General features: G+C 44.5%; 1 protein-coding gene and 1 long non-coding RNA gene across 4 annotated transcripts in view; both read left to right on the top strand.

Annotated features, from left to right (window-relative positions):
- Window positions 1-20,689, top strand: part of shroom3 (shroom family member 3) — a 91,909-nt gene that overhangs the window by 45,812 nt on the left and 25,408 nt on the right. For 2 of the 3 annotated variants that reach the window (XM_049560042.1, XM_049560043.1), the window contains 11 exons: window positions 9,476-9,601; window positions 14,025-14,243; window positions 14,398-14,723; window positions 14,811-15,063; window positions 15,652-15,707; window positions 15,946-16,414; window positions 17,311-17,577; window positions 18,017-18,446; window positions 18,669-18,802; window positions 19,114-19,263; window positions 20,196-20,671. In XM_049560042.1, the coding sequence (XP_049415999.1) occupies window positions 9,476-9,601; window positions 14,025-14,243; window positions 14,398-14,723; window positions 14,811-15,063; window positions 15,652-15,707; window positions 15,946-16,414; window positions 17,311-17,577; window positions 18,017-18,446; window positions 18,669-18,802; window positions 19,114-19,263; window positions 20,196-20,671 (2,906 nt within the window). Of the gene's footprint in view, window positions 1-3,909; window positions 4,944-9,475; window positions 9,602-14,024; window positions 14,244-14,397; window positions 14,724-14,810; window positions 15,064-15,651; window positions 15,708-15,945; window positions 16,415-17,310; window positions 17,578-18,016; window positions 18,447-18,668; window positions 18,803-19,113; window positions 19,264-20,195; window positions 20,672-20,689 lie in introns of those variants that run through there. The other variant, XM_049560044.1, reaches the window with a different exon arrangement.
- Window positions 19,418-20,172, top strand: LOC125878706 (uncharacterized). Its single transcript, XR_007447772.1, has 3 exons — window positions 19,418-19,480; window positions 19,532-19,546; window positions 19,583-20,172. It is a non-coding gene; the product is annotated as an uncharacterized LOC125878706 (long non-coding RNA).

Below are 20,689 nucleotides of genomic sequence, written 5' to 3'. Positions count from 1 at the left end.
TTTTACTGTCTATAAATGAAGGCCGTGTTCTGTGGTGAGGTTCAAATGGTTCTGGATGTGCAGAGTAGAAGCTGCTCTGACACACAGAAACACTCGGTGGATGCTTCCTACCTCAGAGTTCTTCTTAAGGTGCTTTCACACCTGCCTTGTTCTGTTCGGTTCAGTTGAACTCAAGTTCGTTTGCCCCCTCAGTGCGGTTCGTTTGGCCAGGTGTGAACACAGCAATCACACTCAGGTGTGCACCAAAACAACCGGACCGAGACCTTCTTGAAGAGGTGGTCTCAGTCTGGTTACAAACGAACTCTGGTGCGGTTGGTTTGTGGTGAGAAGGTGTTGCGACCTGGATGTGAAGCAACTGCAGTCACATGACACATTGTTTGGGTTAAACATGAGCATGTTACAGTCCTGGAGGATTATTAATGTGCACCTCCTCCTGTACTGCCTTAATATGCACATTCAGCACATCCAATGCATCAAAACATTGTTTTCTAGTTGGAGCCGCGTTTGCCTCGTTTTCAAACTGTATGCTTTGACTAAAATGAACAATGACAGCAATATAGTCCACGATGAGCAGCGCTAAAATCAACCTGCGTAGTTGTCCCTCCATTGTGACATTAGAAAGTGACACATTTATCTTGCAAGTGTACTCTTCTTCAACGTTTGCTTTACTTCCTGGATTTTTCCCACATGGAAATTCTGACCAATCAAGAGCAGCTTTCTCACACAAGGCATTTGATCTGGTCCTCTTGTAAATGCTGCCGTGAGAACACGAACCAACTCTAGGCAATTATACAACTTTGTGACAACATGAGTCCCTGATTCAGACCAGAGGAGATCACTCTAGGGCTGACAGCAGAGTTAGACATGAAAGAAGCCGAATCAGATGTGTGGCTTGGAATCTTTATTTCAAGTTAAGGTTGGTTTTTAAAGATAAGGGGAAGTGGGAAAGTAATTTGAGTGAATTTGAGAGTTGAAGGGAGACGGTGTGGTTTTACACCAGGCTAGCTTACTTGTTGTTAAGCTTAATGATTGGCCTAAATTAGACTGGCTGTATTGAGATGTTTTGATACTGGTTTAATCTCACAACAGTGACAAACAATGCTGAGGCTTTAGGCAAACACTATCATTAACCTGATGTCCATTAAGGCAGGTCAGGGAGACATGGATGCTGCTCTGCAGAGTGCTGGATATGCGTGTGTTAACTTGGTTGTGATAATACTGGATGTTAATGAAGGAGGGGCAGTCTTGCAGAATTAAAACTTAAATGCAGTTCACAGGTGTTACAACACGCACGTAATTGAGAATTGATGTCATGGACATGTCTTGCAAAAAGGGCACTTATTTAGACAGAGGGCAAAAGGACAGGTGCTTGAGCACCACCTTGGTCCGTTTGTGCACGTGCCTGGTATGGCTTACCTTACCTGACTTTGCATATAATTAAATACAATTTTGAGACTAACCTACACACACATAAAAGCTGTTAATATAGTTTTCCAAACATATTTAGACACACTCACACTTAAAGTGTGTCCTCAGTATCCACTTTTGCCGACCTCTCTCTGTCCAATTTTGGTTTCCGAGAAGATCAAAGAGATTATTATTCTGGGCTGGAGGAACAGTTTCCCACGGCAACAGATAAGGTCTCTGTTCAGAGAGACACACCCTGCACACACACACACACACAGACACGGCAGTAAAGACAGTTTGAGCCAGACTGTGTCAATACAAACATTTTCTTTTTCTTAATGGCTCATGGTAATAATTTATCTCAGCTCACATGGTTCAAACCGCCACCAATCAGGCTCTGGTCTCAGTTCTGACTTTCAGGCTTTGGGCCCAGATACAAACTATAAATGAGATTTTTTAGATTCATTTACTTAATTGTTTTTATACTTTTATTCAAAAACATTTTTCCATTTACCCATGGCCGGGAGATTTAAGAAGTAGCTGTTAGCAGTTGGCAGCAACTCAAAAAAGAAGAACAGTGCCTGAAAATGTCCACAAATTGGGGAAACAACAGCTAAATCAGAATTATGTCAGTAAAATCAGATTCGGCCGTTTAATTTGAATATTCTAGAATACTTCTCTTTCTTTTTTTCCATTTAAAGTTTTAAGGTTTGAACAGGGCTCAGCGTGACTTTCAGTGTAACAGCGACATTCATGTAAGATAGTAAACAAGCAAACTGCGCTAACAATGGATTGGAAATGTGCGACAACATTTGTGTTGACACTAGATGTCAAACAAAAGCCAGGGACTGTGTCGTATTAAATATCTGTGAGCTGTAAATGTACCACTTCCAAGCAGAGGCGAGTCGATTAAGGTATCTCAGAGCCTTACGGTACCAAAGAGTAGCATGAAAGTCAAGAGCGCTCACTCCAAAATCTCGAAAATCTCTGACCTTCAAGGGACATCTCTTGACACAATAAGGTCCAGGAGCTCCTTATTGTCCAAGCAATTGCGAGATCAGCCACCACATAACAGGGTCGGTAAATGACTGTTATGTTATATGTCACACTAGAGGCTAACCCTGTTGTGTTACACCTCACACTTGTCCAGGCACGTGCACAGATAGACCCCAGGTGCTGCTCATGTACCTGCCCTTTTGCCCTCTGTCTAGATAAGTGCCCTTTTTGCAAGACTACTGTGCACAAATGCACTGTTTGTATACTTAGGCCTCAAGGTGCTGGCAAACAGAAGCCTCCCAGCAGGGTGCACTTTGCATGCAAAGGCAGCGTAAAGAAGGGACTTTGTAGCGGCCTTATAGCACGATCTCTGTCTATGTCTATCGTCAATGTAATAGTAATACCTGAAATCCTAAGGGAGCGCGGGACACAACCTAACGCAGGGTAAATTGTAACATGGACTTACACAAGGTCGATCCTTTTGTGCTTCTGGCCAGTTGACCACAATACCACCAAACAATGACCCATGAAACTCCACAGAGATTGGACGTGTTTTAGCGGAGTTCAGTAGCAAAGAGTGTTTTCAGCCGACACAAGTACATTTCTTTGTCGTATTTGTTTTTCGATTACTGAGCTGTCTTTGTAAGTCACCAAATCCGACCATATTTCATCTTAACAACTGTCTTGTTGCTTAAAACATAACACCATTTTTGAATTATATAACCAACTCCAAGCAAGTGTCCAAGCAAGGTATCTTATTGACACAGTTTCACAGTCTTGTCAATATTCATCGATCAGTACTTATATTTTATCTAGGTTACCAGGTCTGTGTACATCTATCGGTCCACCCACTGAAAATCAATGATAGACTAACAGATGGGTCGATACCTGTATGGAACATTTCACTTCTACCACTTCTCGGTGCATCTGTGGAAGAAAGTAAAGTTCCAGAAAAGAACAACAGCTGTTTATATGTAGCAGAGACGCAAATGAATCCCACATTTAGCCCAAATTAAAATGTGTTAGGTTGTGCCCTTCCGATAACAGATTTCTTACTTTAATCAATACGTCTGCTATGTGTCTGGACTCCAGTAGGGACAATCTAACAGTCAATAAGAGTCAGTTGATTGTTCACAGTAGAAGCACATGCTGCATCATGAGACGTCTGCGTTCTCCTCGAGGCTTCAGAATCCATTTCTGCTGATATGAGCTAATCACTGTTTTTAGCAACTCTCTCTGTGTTTACGCGTCCTCCCTCCGCTTCCTCCTCCATCCTCCTTCCTTCCTCCCTCTCTCACCTTTACACTTGTTGCTGCGTTCCTCTTCACCTCTCACCCCTTCCTGAAGTTATTCTCTGTTTTATTTTTTATTTCACGGCTATATTGTGGAGCTCCATCTCTCCCATCCTTCTGCCTCCTATATCCTCCTCTTCCTTTATCTCTCTCTCAGCATTTCCTCTCTTTCTGCCATCTCTCTATCAGCCCTACAGTTGCTTCATTCCTCAGTATCTTCTCCCTAACGACTCTTATCTCCCTCCATCCTCCCTCCCTTTTTTGCTACTCATTCTTTCTCACTATCTTGCACCCTACCTCCCTCTTTTCTTTCCTCCCTCCTCTCCATCTCTCCTCAGACTCTCAGTTTCTCTCGCTCACAAACATCAGCAGCGGCCATCCAGAGCGAGCTGGGCTGAGGATGTTTACTTCATGCTTTTATCATACGGCTTAATGACACTTAATTGCTTCATTTGCTTAACGAGCTCGGGGACCAGGGCGACTCGATGTGGAGTGGAGCAAAGAGACAGATCAGAGGATGGTAGAGACGGGATCAGTCGTGGCGAGTCTTTTCGATACAAAGAGGAGTAGGTGAACATCGAAAAGTCAGGTTGCATTGGTCTGTTCGGCAACTTTTTCAAAGAAGACAAAGCAGACTGCAGCATTAGAGACTTCAAAGGAAGGTGTTAATTTGTGTTAGGTTTGAGAAGGCGCAGATGTAGGAGAGCAAAGCAGGTTTTAAGGTTAAAGGTTAAAAAAGTAGGACAAAAGTAAAGGAAAGATATGGCAAACGAAGACGGCTGAAGGTCCAAGAGGTGTAATGATGTACAGAAGATTGCAGCAGGTTTCATGAGAGGACTTTTGGAAGTACCCTTATACACAGGAGAGCATGTAAGGACACAGCTGAGTAGAGTTGAAACCACAAAGTAGGTTTTCTTGTAGCTTTCTAGAAGGACGCAACAAACAAACAGCCCATAGCGAAGGGTGTGGACATGGGACTTTCTGAGACTTTCTAAAGAGAAGAAGAAGAAGCAGTCAGAGTCAGAGTGCAGCTGAGGAGAAAGCAATTCAGTAGAATCGAGAATAAAGTGGACTTTGAGTCGAGGTGATGGAGCTGCTGGAGGCGTTTTACCGCCGCAAGCTGCGGAAGAAGCAGAAGAAATCAGAGCTGGGACGGTCGGACGGGGCGCTGTGTCGAGCGCCGTCAGAGGCCAGCGTCAACGGCCTGGCGACCGGCCTCATCAACAAAGTCCTCAGGTTCACCTCCAGGTAAAACAGGTCACATGTTTAGTTTATTAGTCGGAAACACGGGAGATGTTAAGAGGTATGCAGAGAAATCAGTAGAAGTGGATCCGAATATTTGACTATTCGGATATTCATTCATGGCGTAGGTAATCAGTTTCCGATTTTGGGATTTGGATGTCCTTAAAGATTTTTTTCTTGCTATTTGACAGGACAGATTATTAGCTAGAAAAGGGGAAGAGATTTTTTTCTAATGAAATGATGAATTAACTACAGCACTCGGAGAGCGCAGACCTCCACCAAGCAGCTCGGATTTCCCGCCATTTTATTATTTTATTCACTTCGCTTCAACCGATCACCACCAAAATTGTATCATCTGTTCCTTGTCCCATTATCAATCCTTCCTGAAAATTTCATCAAAATCCGTTCAGAACTTTTCAAGTTATTTTGCAGACAAACAGACCAACGCTGGCGAAAACATAACCACCACATATGGATTTTCTTTTTTTTTTTTTTTTGTACTATTTCTAATAGGGGATGCACGATATATATCGGACCAATAAATTATCGGCTGATGATGGGACATTTTTATTATTATGCATTATTCCTATAATTGAAAGCCGATAAATAGCGCCGATCATACGAAGCCAGACTGCTCTCATTGACTTAACAAGGGCAGCTTCTATACACCGACACAGTGGGTGGCGCTACATGTAGATTTAAACTTGGATTGCGAACCACCAATAAACCCAGAGAAGAAGAACAACAATAAGTGCAGCACACTGTCTAGAGGGCAAAACATGTCGCGATGTGGACGTCTTTCACAGCTCCAGAGGAAGACAACAGAATTCTGATCTCGAACCGCCCGACACCGGCTAGACACAACGCTGAGGGACTGTCTCCAGAGTGTTAGCACAAGCTAATTAGCGGCAGCAGCTAACATCCAACACCGAGCTTTTTGAAGTGATTATTTGTATCGTTACCTCTCTGGCTGCGTGTGTGTGTGTGTTTGTGTGAGACACAGCCTTGTACGCACGCCAAGCCGCAGTGATTTGCAGCTTGCCACAGTAATTACATTTTCCTGCAACCAGCATGTTCATGTGTTTTTGGCGGGAAAAATTTCTTTGCAACATAGGTCAACATGTCACAGGTCTCTGACCACAATTCAGCGCTAAAAATAAAACTATCCCCAACTTTAGGTTTGACCGCACTTCACTGCAGAATCTAACAGCTTCAGCTCGAAGCGGCCACTGTAGGTTTCCGTAGTCATTGCATGGCAGCTCGCCACAGGCCACACCTCACTGCTGCTTGGTGCGCTTTTGGCGTTAGCATCACACAGCTAGCATTACCTAGCAGTTATTAAGAACCGAGTTGAGCTGTTGCTGTGTCAGCGTGAGTTTGTTGGAACCTCATGCTCATGCTAACGTTGAGCTGACTGGTCCTTTAGCGCTGGGTCTAACCTCTGGAACAGAAACACTGTTTCTTATAGAGAAAAAATCTTGAATTTGTTGGAGCTAGCATTAGGCCTACGCTGTTTATGCCCTCAACCAAGAATTTTCCTAGTGGACCAACAGTCCTCATCAGGGTCCATCAGTGGACTAGTCTCCTGCATGTTTCTGATATGAATGTAATGATGAAATGATATATTTTGGTGGTTAGAGTTGAAGGTGTGAGAAAGAATAGTATCAGTAACATTGTTAACACTGTGCTACATTACAGAGAAATACAAACCGTACTAATGAACCTTCATTAATATAGGCCTATATTTTATCTCCAAGTGCACGTCACACACTGAGCGAGCCGCCTGTTAATGACGCTGTGGGCTAATGGGCATGTAGCTACTTCCATGTTTCAGATGATACGTCATGTTTGTAGTCGACCAATGAAGATGAGTTTACATATCACCTTGGGTTCGTCCTTCACCTTCTCAAAATGATCCCACACTTTGGATTTCCTGCCCGACATGTTATTAACTAGCCTGTGGAATAACCGCAGGTACCAGCCCTGGAGATTAACCTGACGAGGACACTTCCTGTGTCTGTCCTTTCAAATTAAAGTCACACATGGTCCAGTCATATAGGTTTGGATTTATTCTGACAAGGCCCAGCTCCTACAACTATGATTGTTGATCAAACTGAATCTGATATTCTCACTTTAGTCCCAATTTTTTCATCATGTCTCGACTCTTATTTGGAAGATTCAGTTTGTACTTGATCCTCTAGTTGTTTTTAACAAACTTTAAAACAGAAAGCCAAACTGCAAAAAACAAAAAGACCAAAATCTTCACTTGACGAATCACTAAGAATCAAAAATAATAAGTGTTTTCTGGTGAGATCTGAGTGTTCAAGACTGTAAATGAGTTTGTCAAATGTAAAACTGTGACATGGAAGTGACATTTGGGACTTGGACGTAACCATGGTGACGTGACCAAGATGAAAATACGTTTTCATGTGGATTATTGTGGTCCAAAATTAGACTTTAAACTCAAACCAAATCAGACAGCACTGTTCCCCAGCCAGTCCCCTGAGAGCTAATGGAGAGGGTGAATATCTGTACACGTGTACCAGCGATGATAACGTGTTGAGGTATTCCAGTCGCGTCCTGTCATTAACCAGATTCCTGGGGTTCACAGACATGCAGGCTTTCATGTCTCTGTCTCCCACTTACTCAGATACCATCTTTTCCTGTTTATCTGCGCGGATAAATACAGAGCGGCAGAACATGTCACACATGACGAGGGTGAGGGGATTGTAACCGCCGTGCTTTTCAACGTCTCTCTTATCATAGCTGGTTAGATAACACGTTCAGAAGTAATGACGGTGATGCCATAAAGATTATCACCACAAAAAAATGCATGTTTTATCCCTGAAATAATGTCTCAGTGAGGAAGTTGTTTTTATGTGTGAGACGTCAGATGAACAAAACACAAGAAACCAGTCAGTACCAGTCGTGTCGTCCTCACTCTGCTGCCCTCTCTTTCACAACCTGCCTCCACTCCAGCTCCTCCTTTTCATGCTGTGTCTGACTTATCAATGTCATTTCTGTTTGTCATTGATGCTGCTCTGTTTTGTTCCCGGGGGTCTTTGCTGCTGCTCTCCCTGCATCAGGCTTTCCATGTAGGCGCATGGAAGGGCAGAGAGGTGTGCTCTCTCCATCTTAGGCCCCGTTTATACGACAACGTAAACTTTAGTTGTGTTTTGGCCGATCGTTTACATGACAGCGGCGTTTTGGGTGCCTGAAAACGCAACATTTTGAAAACGGGTTCCAGAGAGCAACTTTTTGGAAACAGCAGCGTCTCCGTTATCATGTAAACTTGCAATATGCAGTTCCTCTGAAAACGGAGACTTTTCGCACATGCGCATTACGGTTCCAGTCACTAGGCATGCCGACCGTCACAACAACAATGCCGAGCTCTGTTTCTGCTGCTCACCCTGTTGATTTGAAGTGAAGTGTAGATCTGTTACTGTAGCAACTCCACCTCGTCGTCCATCCAGACAAATTTATCTGTGCATGCTTTCGCCGTTGTGTCTTTGTTTGTAATCACCGCATTGTAGGGTTAGGGGTTAGGGGTTAGCAGGTCACCAGACTATCACAGGGCTGACACACAGAGAAAGACAACCAAACCTATGGGCAATTTAGAGTCACCAATTATGTCTTTAGACTCTGGAGCACCTGGAGAAAACCCACGCTGACACGGGGAGAACATGCAAACTCCACACAGAAGGGCTCCCCCACCCTGGGTTTGAACCAGGAACACTATTGCTGTGAGGCAACAGTGCTAAACACTGCACACTGTGTCGCCCAAATGAAAACTTAAGTGTAAAGATAATAACTTGTTATTTAAGGCATTTCTGTGGCTGATCATGTTTTGGCCAGGACCATTAACTTTGTGGAGTCTTAGCTGTTTGTCTGGCAACTGGATTGTTGTAATCTTTGGTCAGAGACGAGCTGACTGCTTTCCCCTGATTCCAGTCTTTATGCTAAGCTAAGCTAATCGTCTACAGGTTCAGCTACATATGTATTAGAGTGATATCAATCCATTCATCTACCTAGGCAAGAAAGCATACAGGCGTATTTCCCAAAATTCAGACTATTCCTTTAAAACAATACCTTTTGTTTTCCTTCCTTCATTTTATTTTCCTCAAGTGTCATGAGATGATGGTGCAACAGAAACAACACAAGGCTGGTGGACCATGCGTGTTGTTGATTTTCTTCCTCTGCAGATTATTATAAATAACTTTTCCTTGAATCTGATGTCAGAATGTGGCGCTAGAGGCAAGTTTATTTCTACAGAACATTTCTGCAACAAGGCAATTCAGTGTTTTACATAAAACGTCAAATACAGAGAGACAAAGTGCGAAGAAACACGTTATAAGAGAACATTTAAAAACACTATTAAAGAGCTGGAGAACAGAAAATAAAAACAAGCTAACATTACAGTGCAGTGTAAGAAATGAGTATTTGATTTGATTAAAAGCATGAATTCACGACACATGGTGAGAAACATGAGCGAATTACTGCACGTCCACTAACTCTGTCTTTGTATCTCAACCCTTCAGACGCAGTGAGCCGGCGTCCCGTCCTCACTCGTGGCATTCGTCGAAGCTCGGTGAAGGTCAGCAGCCGTCGGATCAGGGAGGGATGGACACGATGAGCAGCGCCTGGCACCACGGCTACCACGCCAGGTCAGTGTTCAACAACAGCTCTGGTAAATATGATGTCATTCGTCCACCAGTCGAGGACATTAATCACTGGAGTCATTCAACACCTGACTTGTTCCGTGTAGGGTCTGTGGACACCTGTAGTTGGAGATAAGAAGACAATAACACTGTAGTCACACACGAGATAAGAAACACAAGATAAGACACACAATGATCTTTTATGATACTGCTCAGGATACTGGTAACGTGTCTTCGTGGCCTTTAGAAGTGTCTGAAGAGACGTTTTGAGCCTTGGAGTTTGGGTTTACTGTGCGCCGCTATCTGTCAGGAGGTCAAAGTTCATGTTTTCAGAGAGACATTAAACATCTCCTATCTTATCTCTGAATACCAGACACCAGTCTTGAGTCTGAATATTAAATATTGCGTCAATATTTCAGCTCCCAGCTCAGAATCACATGAATTAAATCTGCTGTTGTAACTTTTTTGACTCTTAGTTACAGTTTTCATGTTGATCAATGTGTTTCTAATGCCCCACTACACGAGGAAATTATCTCTGGAGTGGGGCGTCGGTGGCTTAGTGGTAGAGCAGGCGCCATGTACAAGGCTGTTGCCGCAGCGGCCCGGGTTCGAATCCAGCCTGTGGCCCTTTGCTGCATGTCATCCCCCCTTCTCTCTCTCCCCCCTTCACGCTTACCTGTCCTGTCCATTAAAGGCAAAATGCCCAAAAAAAATATTTAAAAAAAAAAGAAAATTATCTCTGGAGTAATAATGACATGTTATTTACAGCCTCACAGTTTTCCCGAGGGATTAATGGACAGTTATAGTTTGACATAATAACATAATGACACCACACAAACACAGACTTTATCAGTGTCTAAGTCTTTCATGGTTACTGCTGCACAAACACTTTGCGTAACACTCTAACAACGTGTGTGTGTTATTAGTCCAGGAATAAGAGGACAGACGTCCAGGGACGGATCAATATGAGGAGCTGCTGTCTGTCATATAATGTGACCTTTGACTGTCTGTCTGTTCTAATTCTTCAGTTTGTACCAACACTGACCTCAGACTTTAAATATTTCACACACCATCCTCCAGTATGGGGTTGAATGGATTGGAAATCACTCATTGAAATATAATAGTTGATTCAATATAAAGATTATTGATACCTGAAAAACAAATCTGCAGTCTTTGTTGCCGTGTTGGAAACTTAATCTGTAACCAAGGCTGTAATTATCCCGAGTCAGTAATTAGAGAAGTGAGGACTGTTTTAGAAACATTTTTTAAAATCAGGACATTTTGGTGAGAAGCTTTCAAGACATTTTAGGAAATAAAAACAGTTTTGGAGAGTGAAGACGTTTTTAGAAAGTGAGGAATATTTTTTTCAAAATAAGGACTTTTTTCTGGAAAGTGATGACATCCTAATAAAGTGAGGGACATTTTTGGAAAATTAGGACATTTTGGGAAATCAAAACATTTTGGAAAGTAAAGACATTTTTTTAGAAAGTGAGGGATATATTTTGAAAATAAGACATTTTTGGAAAGTGAAAGACATTTCTTGAAAATAAACAGTTCGAAAGTGGAGACACTTAAAAAGTGAGAAAATGAGAAACATTTTCTGAAAATAAAGACATTTTCAAAAGTCAAGATTTTTTAGAAAGTAAAGAGATTTTTAGAAAATGGAGGACATTTTATTTCATTAGAAAATTGGGGACATATTTTGAAAATTAGGACATTTGGAAAAAGCGAGTAACTTCTGAGAAAATTAAGATATTTGGGGGAAACTAGAACATTTTCAGAAACTGAGGTCATTTTTAGAAAATTGAGGCGTTTTGGAAAGTGGGAACATCTTGAAAAATTAGATCATTTTAGACAGTGAGAAACTTTTTGGAAAGTGGAGTACGTATTAATTTATTTTTTTTTATATGAACATATCTGGAAAGCGAAACCATTTTTAGAAAGTGAAGAACTTTTGGGAAGATTAAGATGCTTGAGGAAAATTAAAACAGTTTTGAAAGCTTAGGACATTTTTTTCTAGAAAATTAAGGCATTTTGGAAATTGGGAACATCTTGGGAAATTCATGTAATTTTACAGTGAAGAACTTTTTGGAAAATGAGGAGATTTTTTTGGGAAATGAGAAACTTTTAGGTGATGACATTTTAGAAAGCAAGGACCTTTTTGGGAGGATCCTTCAAAGGGCTGTTTACTTGGTTTAAAAATTAAGATCAGAACAAGGTCAGGTTATGGTTATGGGTAGGTGTTTGGTATGTCAGTAAGGGCTCTCACAGGTAGGTAGGATGTGTGTGTGTTAACATCATGGAGAGTTTTGTCCATGCTGTCTTGTAGTGTCCAGTGTTTAAGGATTCAGACCTGTTGTCTCAGACCAGTCGGAGCTCCTGCTGGATGATTATGTATAAAAATATGTTGTGTTTTCAGCTGAACTATCCGCCGTGATATATTTAGTCATCCCAGTTGCACAAACTGGTAAATACATAATTGTTTTGGTGCTTGAAGCGAAGCTGTTGGTCATCAGGTTTGTGTCATCAGAGGAAGTTACATCACGGTTTCTTTGAAGGGAATAAAGGCCTCTGACGTGACTCTGTGTGTGTGTGTGTGTGTGTGTGTGTGTGTTGGGTGGACAGGGCATTGACGTCGATGCCTACAGAATGGGGCATTCCTGGTACCCTTCCCCCTCACCTCTGGGTCTCCCATAGCAACCCTCGACTGTTGTGTCCTGTTAGTAAAGTGTGGATGAGAATAAAAAGTTTGATGTAACATTTCTGTAGCTCAGCTTTGATATAACCGCAGTTAAGAAACACAAAGTCAGAGAGAGACGGACCGTACAGCCGACAGAAAGAGAAGCTGAGACAAAAATTAGACTCAGAGAAGTTAGTGACACAGAAAAGGAGAAATGCAGACGGAGACAGACAGAGAGTGTCCCCCTTTTCCAGAGCAGTAATTGCATTGTGTTCGGTTGAAGGACTTGGTGGGTCAAACTGTGACGTAGACACACACATGCACACACACATTTACATTCCAGTCAGTTATCTGGAGTGATGTAACCGCAGATTCAGCAGCAAATCACCAACCTCACAACCAGCAGTTAGAACAAATAAAACCCTCTCAGACATGCACCTGGTTACGTAACGCTCTGGCAATTTAACACGTCGCTCTCATGTCTGAGTCACTTTATGTAAAACTCACAACAGCTATCTGACGAGGTCGAACATATAATGTTTCTGCGTCACCTAATCGTCTTCTCTTGTGCACAAATAAAGTAAAACCATCTTAATAAACCAGGCAAACAAATAGGGTTTAAGTTGTTGAGATTCTCCTCATGCGAGATCGGAACACAGGGATTAAATAAGAATCCCAACTTAATGTCTCATCATCCAACCCAGTCGGCAGTATAAATGTTGGCATTGTACATTTCTGCATGGATACGTCACATTCCTACGTTATTATGGAGTGGATATGTTGAAACTTTACATTTCTTTACTTTTAGCTTTTGTTGGCACAATTGAGGCTGGAAATGCTGCAGATGACATGATAAAACCCTGTTTTGGTGGTACAGTCGTTACTGGAGATACCTCTGATGTTTAGCAAAAAAACAACCGCGTTTGGTGGCACAGTTGTCGCTGAAAATGCCACCGATGTCTTGCAACAAAAGAACCCGCTTTTGTTGGCACAATTGCAGCTGGAAATGCTGCAGATGTCACAGTAAAAACCTGTTTTTGGTGGTACAATCCCGTTTGGAAATGCCTCCGATGTTCAGATGTTGGTGGCAGTTTCACAGCCAATGTCTTGCTAAAGAAGAACCCATTCTTAGTGGCGCAATTGAGGCTGGAAATGCTGCAGATGTCACGATAAAGCCCTGTTTTGGTGGTACAATCGTGTCCGGAAATACCTCCAATATCTTGCTAAAAAAAGGAACCCACTTTTGTTGGCACAGTTGCAGCTGAAAATGCTGCAGACATACAGTTGCATATGGAAATGCCTCCAATGTTTAGCAAAAAAACCAACCGCTTTCGGTGGCACAATCCCCGCTGAAATGTCACCAATGTCTGGTTAAAAAAGAACCAACTTTTGGTGGCATAATCGCATCTGGAAATGCCTCTGATGTTTTGCGTAAAAAACACCTGCTTTTGTGGCACATTCGCTGCTGGAAACACTGCATATGTTTGCAAAAAAAACAAAACATTTTTGGTGGCATAAATGTGTCTGGAAATGCCTCTGATGTTTTGCAAAAAACAACCGAGTTTGGTGGTAGAGTTCCACTGAAAATGCCGCCAATGTCTTGCTAAAAAAGACCTCACTTTTGTTGGCTGTTTGTTTGTTGATGCTTTACTAAGAAGTAAATGGCTTTGTCATTTTTTTGTCTGGAACAGTGTGTTTGAGGGGTTTTTTTTTGTTTGTTTTTTTTTAATCTGTGTCTCTGTCTCTCAGTGCCTCAACCACCGACCTGTCAGGTGGGTTTGACTCTGGCGGCAGCTACCTGAGGAAGAGTCCGGACCAGTACAGCTCCAGGGGCAGCATGGAGAGCCTTGACCCTCCGCAGTCCTCCCAGCTTCACTCTGGAGCTCAGCACCACCACCCACTGGGCCACCACACCCACAGCGGACCCCACCCTGCCTACTCCTCCTGCCACCAGCTGTCCTCTGCCAGGTTCATACAGACAGTTTCAGAAATTGTTGTTCCAATTTGTCACTTAGACACAAAAACCTTTGGGAAATAGGGTCTCAGTTGAAAGTACAGAACTTAAGCAGCTGTAAATTTTTAAATATCATGATCTCAACTAAAATCTCCTGTCATATTCTAGGTCCTCCAACAGCATCGACCACCTCCACAGCAAACGAGACTCCGCCTACTCCTCCTTCTCCACCAGCTCCAGTATCCCAGAGTATCTTGCCTCCACGCCTTCCTTCAGCCCAGAGCGCTCCTATTCGCTGGAAACCGTCCCTCAGAGAGAAGGAGGAAGTGTCGATATGCAGCAGGCTGACATGTGTTACGTCCGGACGGTTTATGACGCCCAGCAGGGCCTATCGCAAGAGCATGAGCTGAGCTCCACCTCTGCTGCGATGCTTCGCAACAGCGATTCCAGAGGCGGGGGAGGGATGAGGCCGGGGCAGAGCCGAGATATGCAAGGTGACGTCTCTGCTTCAGGAGCGGTTTTCAGGTAATGTAACTTAGATGTGATGACATCATTGTTTTTCTTTACACTATTGGTTCCAGGTTCGGTGGGAGGGGTCTGTTACCGTGGCAGCAGCAGTGGCAGCAGCAGCAGTAGCGGCAGCAGCAGCGGTGGTGCACCAGCATCAAACAGACACAGTGTAGGTCCAATATGGGGCCCGGCGGCCAGCCGCAGCTCCTACGAGAGCCTAAAGGGGGCGCCGGCCCCGCCGAGGCGCAGCGACAGCTACGCAGCCATCAGGAACCACGAGAGACCGAACTCCTGGTCCAGTCTGGAGCACGCCCGGTCACTACGGTAAGTTGGGTCCATCAAATCAGAGTGAATTGCAATTCTCAAACAACAATAAACCCTGATGAAATCAGTGGAAACAAAGCTTTTATTGAGGTCTGTGTCACCACAATGTGTACTTACATGTCTGGGGAGGTGCAGGTCAGGCTACGGCGTAGGTTATAACATAGATGCGATGCAGAAGTATAAATCCCACTTTATACTACAATGTGGTATCAGTTAGGGCTGGGTATTGGTACCTTTAAGGTATCGCCCAAAATATCCCAGTATCAAGTAGTATCAACTACTCAAACTGCGCAAAATCAGCAAACTTTCTGTTGCTGCTGTCTCGAGAGCCGCTCCCCTCCCGGCGAGTCTGCACTGTTAGCGCAAGCTAACACAGCAGCAGTTTAACAGTCCCAGAAAACCAACACCAACACTGAAATGGCTCAACTCAGCTGTTCAACCCATTAATAACTGTTGGGTAACGTTAGCTGTGTGTTGCTAACAGTTAGCCCTGTCACTGTGTTTTTGTGTGGGCGGACATGCACAGCTGTCCCCAGCTAGGAGCTCTAATGTAATCCAGTGTTATTTAATCTCATGTGTTTAATTCAGGTCTCTGCAGAAAGGTTCCTGGCATCACTCCAGTGGCTCTGTGGCTTCAGGTGCAGGTATGTTTGAATTCTATCTCCATGATTTTACTCATTTTGAGGATCCAAAGAGACCACTTTAATTCTGCTCTACAAAATTAAAAGTGTTCCTAAAACACCCAAAATATATAGATGACATTACAGCAAGCCTTAAAGGTATAGAAAACAGTGTGTAAATGTATATGCATTAGCAGTTGTGAAGACAGCTCTGCTATCATCAACCTCTGCTCTACTCTTACAATCATTCTTGATGTTCCAGCTAAGGGCTCGTACAGCGCCGAAGGTCAGCTCCACACAGTGATAGAGAAGAGTCCAGAGAGCAGCCCCACCACAAAGCCCCGGCAGGGTGGAGGCTTCCCCCAGCCCCCTTCTCCTACCGGGCACTCTTCCGGACCTGCAGGCCCTGTCCCCCAGTCTGGCCGGCTCATTCTACCCACGGGCACATACCCTGTCCCACAGCTTGAGCCCCACTACGCACAGATTCCCAGTGCTGGCCCCGGTCCAGCCTCCTCTGGAGTGTACCCCGCCTTGGCTAAGGAGAACAGCCGACAGCAGCAGCAGGGTGTCGGAGGGAGAGAGGAAGGAGCAACGGAGAGGCGGAGGGATGGAAGGATGTCAGCGACAGAAAACGGATACCAAAACAACACTTCTTCTTCACTATACCCCTATTCTTCTTCGTCATCGTCTGCCTCCACACAGCTCAGGACTCAAGCATACGAGGCTGACAGGTGAATTTAAACAGAAATATGATATGCTGTGTTTTGAGTGTCATCACTCTCTACCAGTGGTTTTTGCTGCAGTTCCCAAGAGTCATACTTTTGACAACATATTGCTTAATGCACAACTTCATGCTAGTCTATTTGCTGAAATGTTGCAAGGCGTCTCCCAGAAGTCAGCTGTCCTACACTAGAGTTTGATCGGGTCCAAAAGATCATGCGCAAACCATGTGTGAGCTCACATAGTTTCTGTCCAAGCCCGACCGAAGCCCAAAACATTTTTATTACAAATTTAAGTCATCAAAGGTTTTGTCAGTGCAGTTACAGACATTTGTAATGCAGGGTGCATTCGTACTGGGTAGACTGGGTCATCCACTAGTATCTTCGGGCGAGAACCCCAAATGCATGCTGAATGCTCAGTTTGAAACTGAGTAGCAGGTGGCACCTTGTATGGTAGCCTCGGCCAACAGTGTATGAATGTGTGTGAATGGGTGAATATTACATGTCGTGAAAAGGCACTTTGAGAGGTCGCAATACTTGAAAGATGCTCTACAAGTGCATGTCTATTTTATCATTTACCAGTCAATAGTGACTCCGAGTGCCAGCTTGTACTCTGGCACAAACTGAACTGTAAATTTGGGGTGCTTTTGGAATATGCCATTCGGTTTAGAGCACCACACTCTTGGAGCAACAGAGTGCCAAGCACGGTGAAATTGAAACTGAACTCTTTGGCCTGAATTCGGCGGGTCAGGCCCAATCTGGTTTGGGCAGAGAATCAAAGCTCTATCTTCTACAACACAGCTGATATCACATATCTGATTCTGGCATTACTCTCATTGAGTGCAATAAAGCTGTAGAAATTATTCATATTGGCTCTTAATTCTGACTCAGTCTTGTACTTTAATCAGGCCTCAACAGGAAGAGTCTAACTATGAACTCTACAGACCCAACATGAAAACTGCCAGAGAGGGATCAGAGGACCACACAGGGGCTCAAAGGCCCCCAAACCACCAGGGACCTCATGGTCAGAGCTTCCAAGGGCCCCATATTCATGCAAGCCAGAGAGCCCAGAGCCAAGTGTCCCAGGAGCACAACCAGGATTTCCACAGGGCCTCAACTTCACAAGATTGGAGGGACCCCTACATGCCTGTCCAACCCAGGGGAGAAAGGAGGAGGTACAGTACAGAGGGGACTTTACATGGTGAAATCATTTCTGAGGATGACTCCAGAGCATTTAGAGGTTTCTGATTCTGTCTCTGTCTCTTGCGGTTGATTACTGTACATTTCTGTAGGAATAAAATCCAGACGCCAGAAAAGGAGGGACTTCACCTCTGTATGCCTTTGCCAGAAAAGGCTCAGACTTGTCAAACTTTTGCTATTAGTTGATAGCCAATCAATAAATCATTCAACAACTAGGGAAGATGTTGTTCTACCTGGCCCAGCAACCAGAATCATCCACAACAACACAAACTCATATGTTATTTTGCCAGATAACAACTTTCTATCTATAAAAGGAGCTTCCTGACAGTGAGTAGTTGGTTAGTTCATTAAATGGTTGGAGAATGATTCTCCCTCCTTTTCTTACTTCTCGCCCTCCTCCCTCCATCCCTTCAGATCAATGGACCAGACCAGCGTTCATTCGGAGCCAGTGACATCCTCCAGGATCCCCCAAGGACAAGTGCCTCCTTCCCACTTACCTGCTCAGCCTCAGGCTCCACCCGCCTCCGCCTCCCAGAATTCACCCCGTCACTTCAGTGACTCAGCAGCTCTGCAGTACCAGCACTGGGACCACAGAGAGCATGACAAAGACCGAGAACATCCACTGACCCGTCTGGAGATCGCCCTTGCCGAGGTCCAACGATGCGCCAGCCCCAACAGTGTTGCCTCCGCCAGTAGCCATGGCAATGGTAGCCAAGGTGATGGCAGCCAGGGACCTAACCGCAGCCTCTCTGTCCTGGAGAAGGTCAGCCGCTTCGAGCGTCGCACCGCAAAGCAGCGCAGTCACAGCACCACCAACGCACAGGACAAAGCCACCCATCTGAGGGTAACTCACATTTTGTTTGGTTGCCATATTTTGATGGTTCAACTGAGAAATGAATGAATGAACCATCAGTTTAAAGCATCAGTCAACATAAAATGGATTTGATGGATTTGACTTACCACACAAGAACTGCATCATCTCAGCCTTACCTCCTAAATTTGAAAACCTGATCCTTGTTGGCTGTGATTCTGCTTCACTGCTTTATGTTTTCCGATTTTGATTCAGATGACAGAGAAAGGCCGCAGCCCCCCCTGTGGAGCAGATGACCTCAGAAACATGCTGGAGAGAAGCACCGGTGGGACCAAAGCCCACAGGACTATGAGCTACAGAGGAGGCAGCACTGAGCACAAGAAATACAGGTAGAGAGTTTGTGGGTAATAGATAAAACTATATATACAGTATAGTTATGTGATTCAAATATTATTCCAGCAAATGTCTGTATAACAGCATCTGACTGTATGTATCACAATTCCAGCCTATAACTTCACATTTTGTTTGTATCTACTTTTATTTTGCTCCAAACTGACATGCATCACATATTTGTCCCATATATTGCAACGTTCGATTTTGTGTCTGAAGTCCTTTCAGGATAGCTAGAGTTAGGCTGAGTCACATTTACTGGACTTGAAGTCCCTGTCAAAAGGCACTCAAATGTCTGTGTGGTGTTCAGGACCCCAGCAGATCCAAGTTCAGCCCTCCAGAGAAGCCGCAGCAGCTTCCAGCTGCAAGAAACCAGGGAGGGCGACAGCAGCAAAGACTTTCCCCGGACACAGGACATCCAGGAGATAATGGGCACCATGCAGGACACGTCCTTCAACAGGTCAGTCTTTCAACACGTCCTTCCACGGACTAGAGTTCCTCAGCAGGTAAGAGTCCTCCAAGTTAAAGTTCTTCAGGAGGTCAAGGTCCCCTAGGTCAGAGTCCTTCTGCAAGTCAGCATCCTCAAACAGGTCAGAGTCCTTCGGCAGATCAGAGTCCTTCCACAGGTCTAAGTCCTCTAGGTCAGAGTCTTTATGAAAATCAGCATCCTCAAACAGGTCAGAGCCCTCCAGGTCAGAGTTCTTCAGTAGATCAGAGTCCCTCCACAGGTCAAAGGCCTCCAGGTCAGAGTCCTTCTGCAAATACGCATCCTCAAACAGGTCAGAGTCCTCAAGGTCAGACCCCTTCCACAGGTCAGACTCCTTAAGAGTCCTCTGGGTTAGTCTTTCAGCAGGTCAGAGTCCTTTAGCAGATCAGGTCCTCAAACAGGTCAAAGTCCTCCAAGAAGTCAGAGTCTTTCAACGTGTCAGAATTGGGGCTGGGTAGCAGTATTTTAAGGGGTACAGACTGAATTACGTCAGAACTACCAAGCACTGATTCCTGTAAATCCACTGGAGCCGAATTTTGTTACCCGAGAGAACATCTGGGTGAGACCTCTGGGGTTAGACCAAAGATGGAAGTGCAGCGAAGCATCTGTCCATCAGCCCCTTAGCCAGCTGTTCTGCCAGCTTTCCAGCAAGCCAAGACAATCATGCAGCGCCGATCTGCTGTGATAGTTTCACCATCTGGTCTATTTTCTTTTCTTTATATTTTAGTAATAGCCTAGGATCACTGCTAGATGAGTTGAAACACATACACATGCATTCTAGTGCACCGGACATTACTCAGGTACTGCTACTGGTGCTGGTTGAAATGTGAATGGTACCCAGCCCGAGCCAGAATCTCTTGAGTCTCTCTGAGCCATCCTGACAAGGAAAATTTGTCTCTAATCAGATCTTACAGGGACACTTTGAAAGACGCCCAATCCAAGGTCCTACGGTCCACCTCCTTCAGACGGAAAGACCTCAGCTCCTCAATCAACCCTCCGCCTCCTGCAGCTCCTCCTCCCGTTTCCTCCTCCAGCGGCCATCAACCTCCACCTGTCCCTGCAAAGCACCACTCCCTGGAGAAAAAAGGCCCCAAAACCATGCCCAAACCACAGGGCATCATCATCACACCACAGTCGGCAGCACCGGTCACTTCCCTGCACACCCCGAAGGAGCGGCATGTGGTCAGCCCAGAGACACGAGGCCCGAGCCCCCCAGCTCTCCCCAGTGTCCCACCCGTTGGACATCCTGGTCTGTTACGGATCTGCGGCCGCAAGCGCCTGACAGCAGACCAGAAGAAGCGATCATACTCAGAACCAGAGAACTTGAACGAGTGCGGGGTTTCAGATGCAGAGACTGTTGCCCTCTTCAGGCGTGGAGGAGGTAAATACACTTTAGAAA

Source organism: Epinephelus fuscoguttatus, linkage group LG18 (genome assembly GCF_011397635.1).
Source record: "Epinephelus fuscoguttatus linkage group LG18, E.fuscoguttatus.final_Chr_v1".
Classification (NCBI taxonomy): Eukaryota; Metazoa; Chordata; class Actinopteri; order Perciformes; family Serranidae; genus Epinephelus; species Epinephelus fuscoguttatus.
This window is presented reverse-complemented; position numbering and strand designations above follow the sequence as displayed.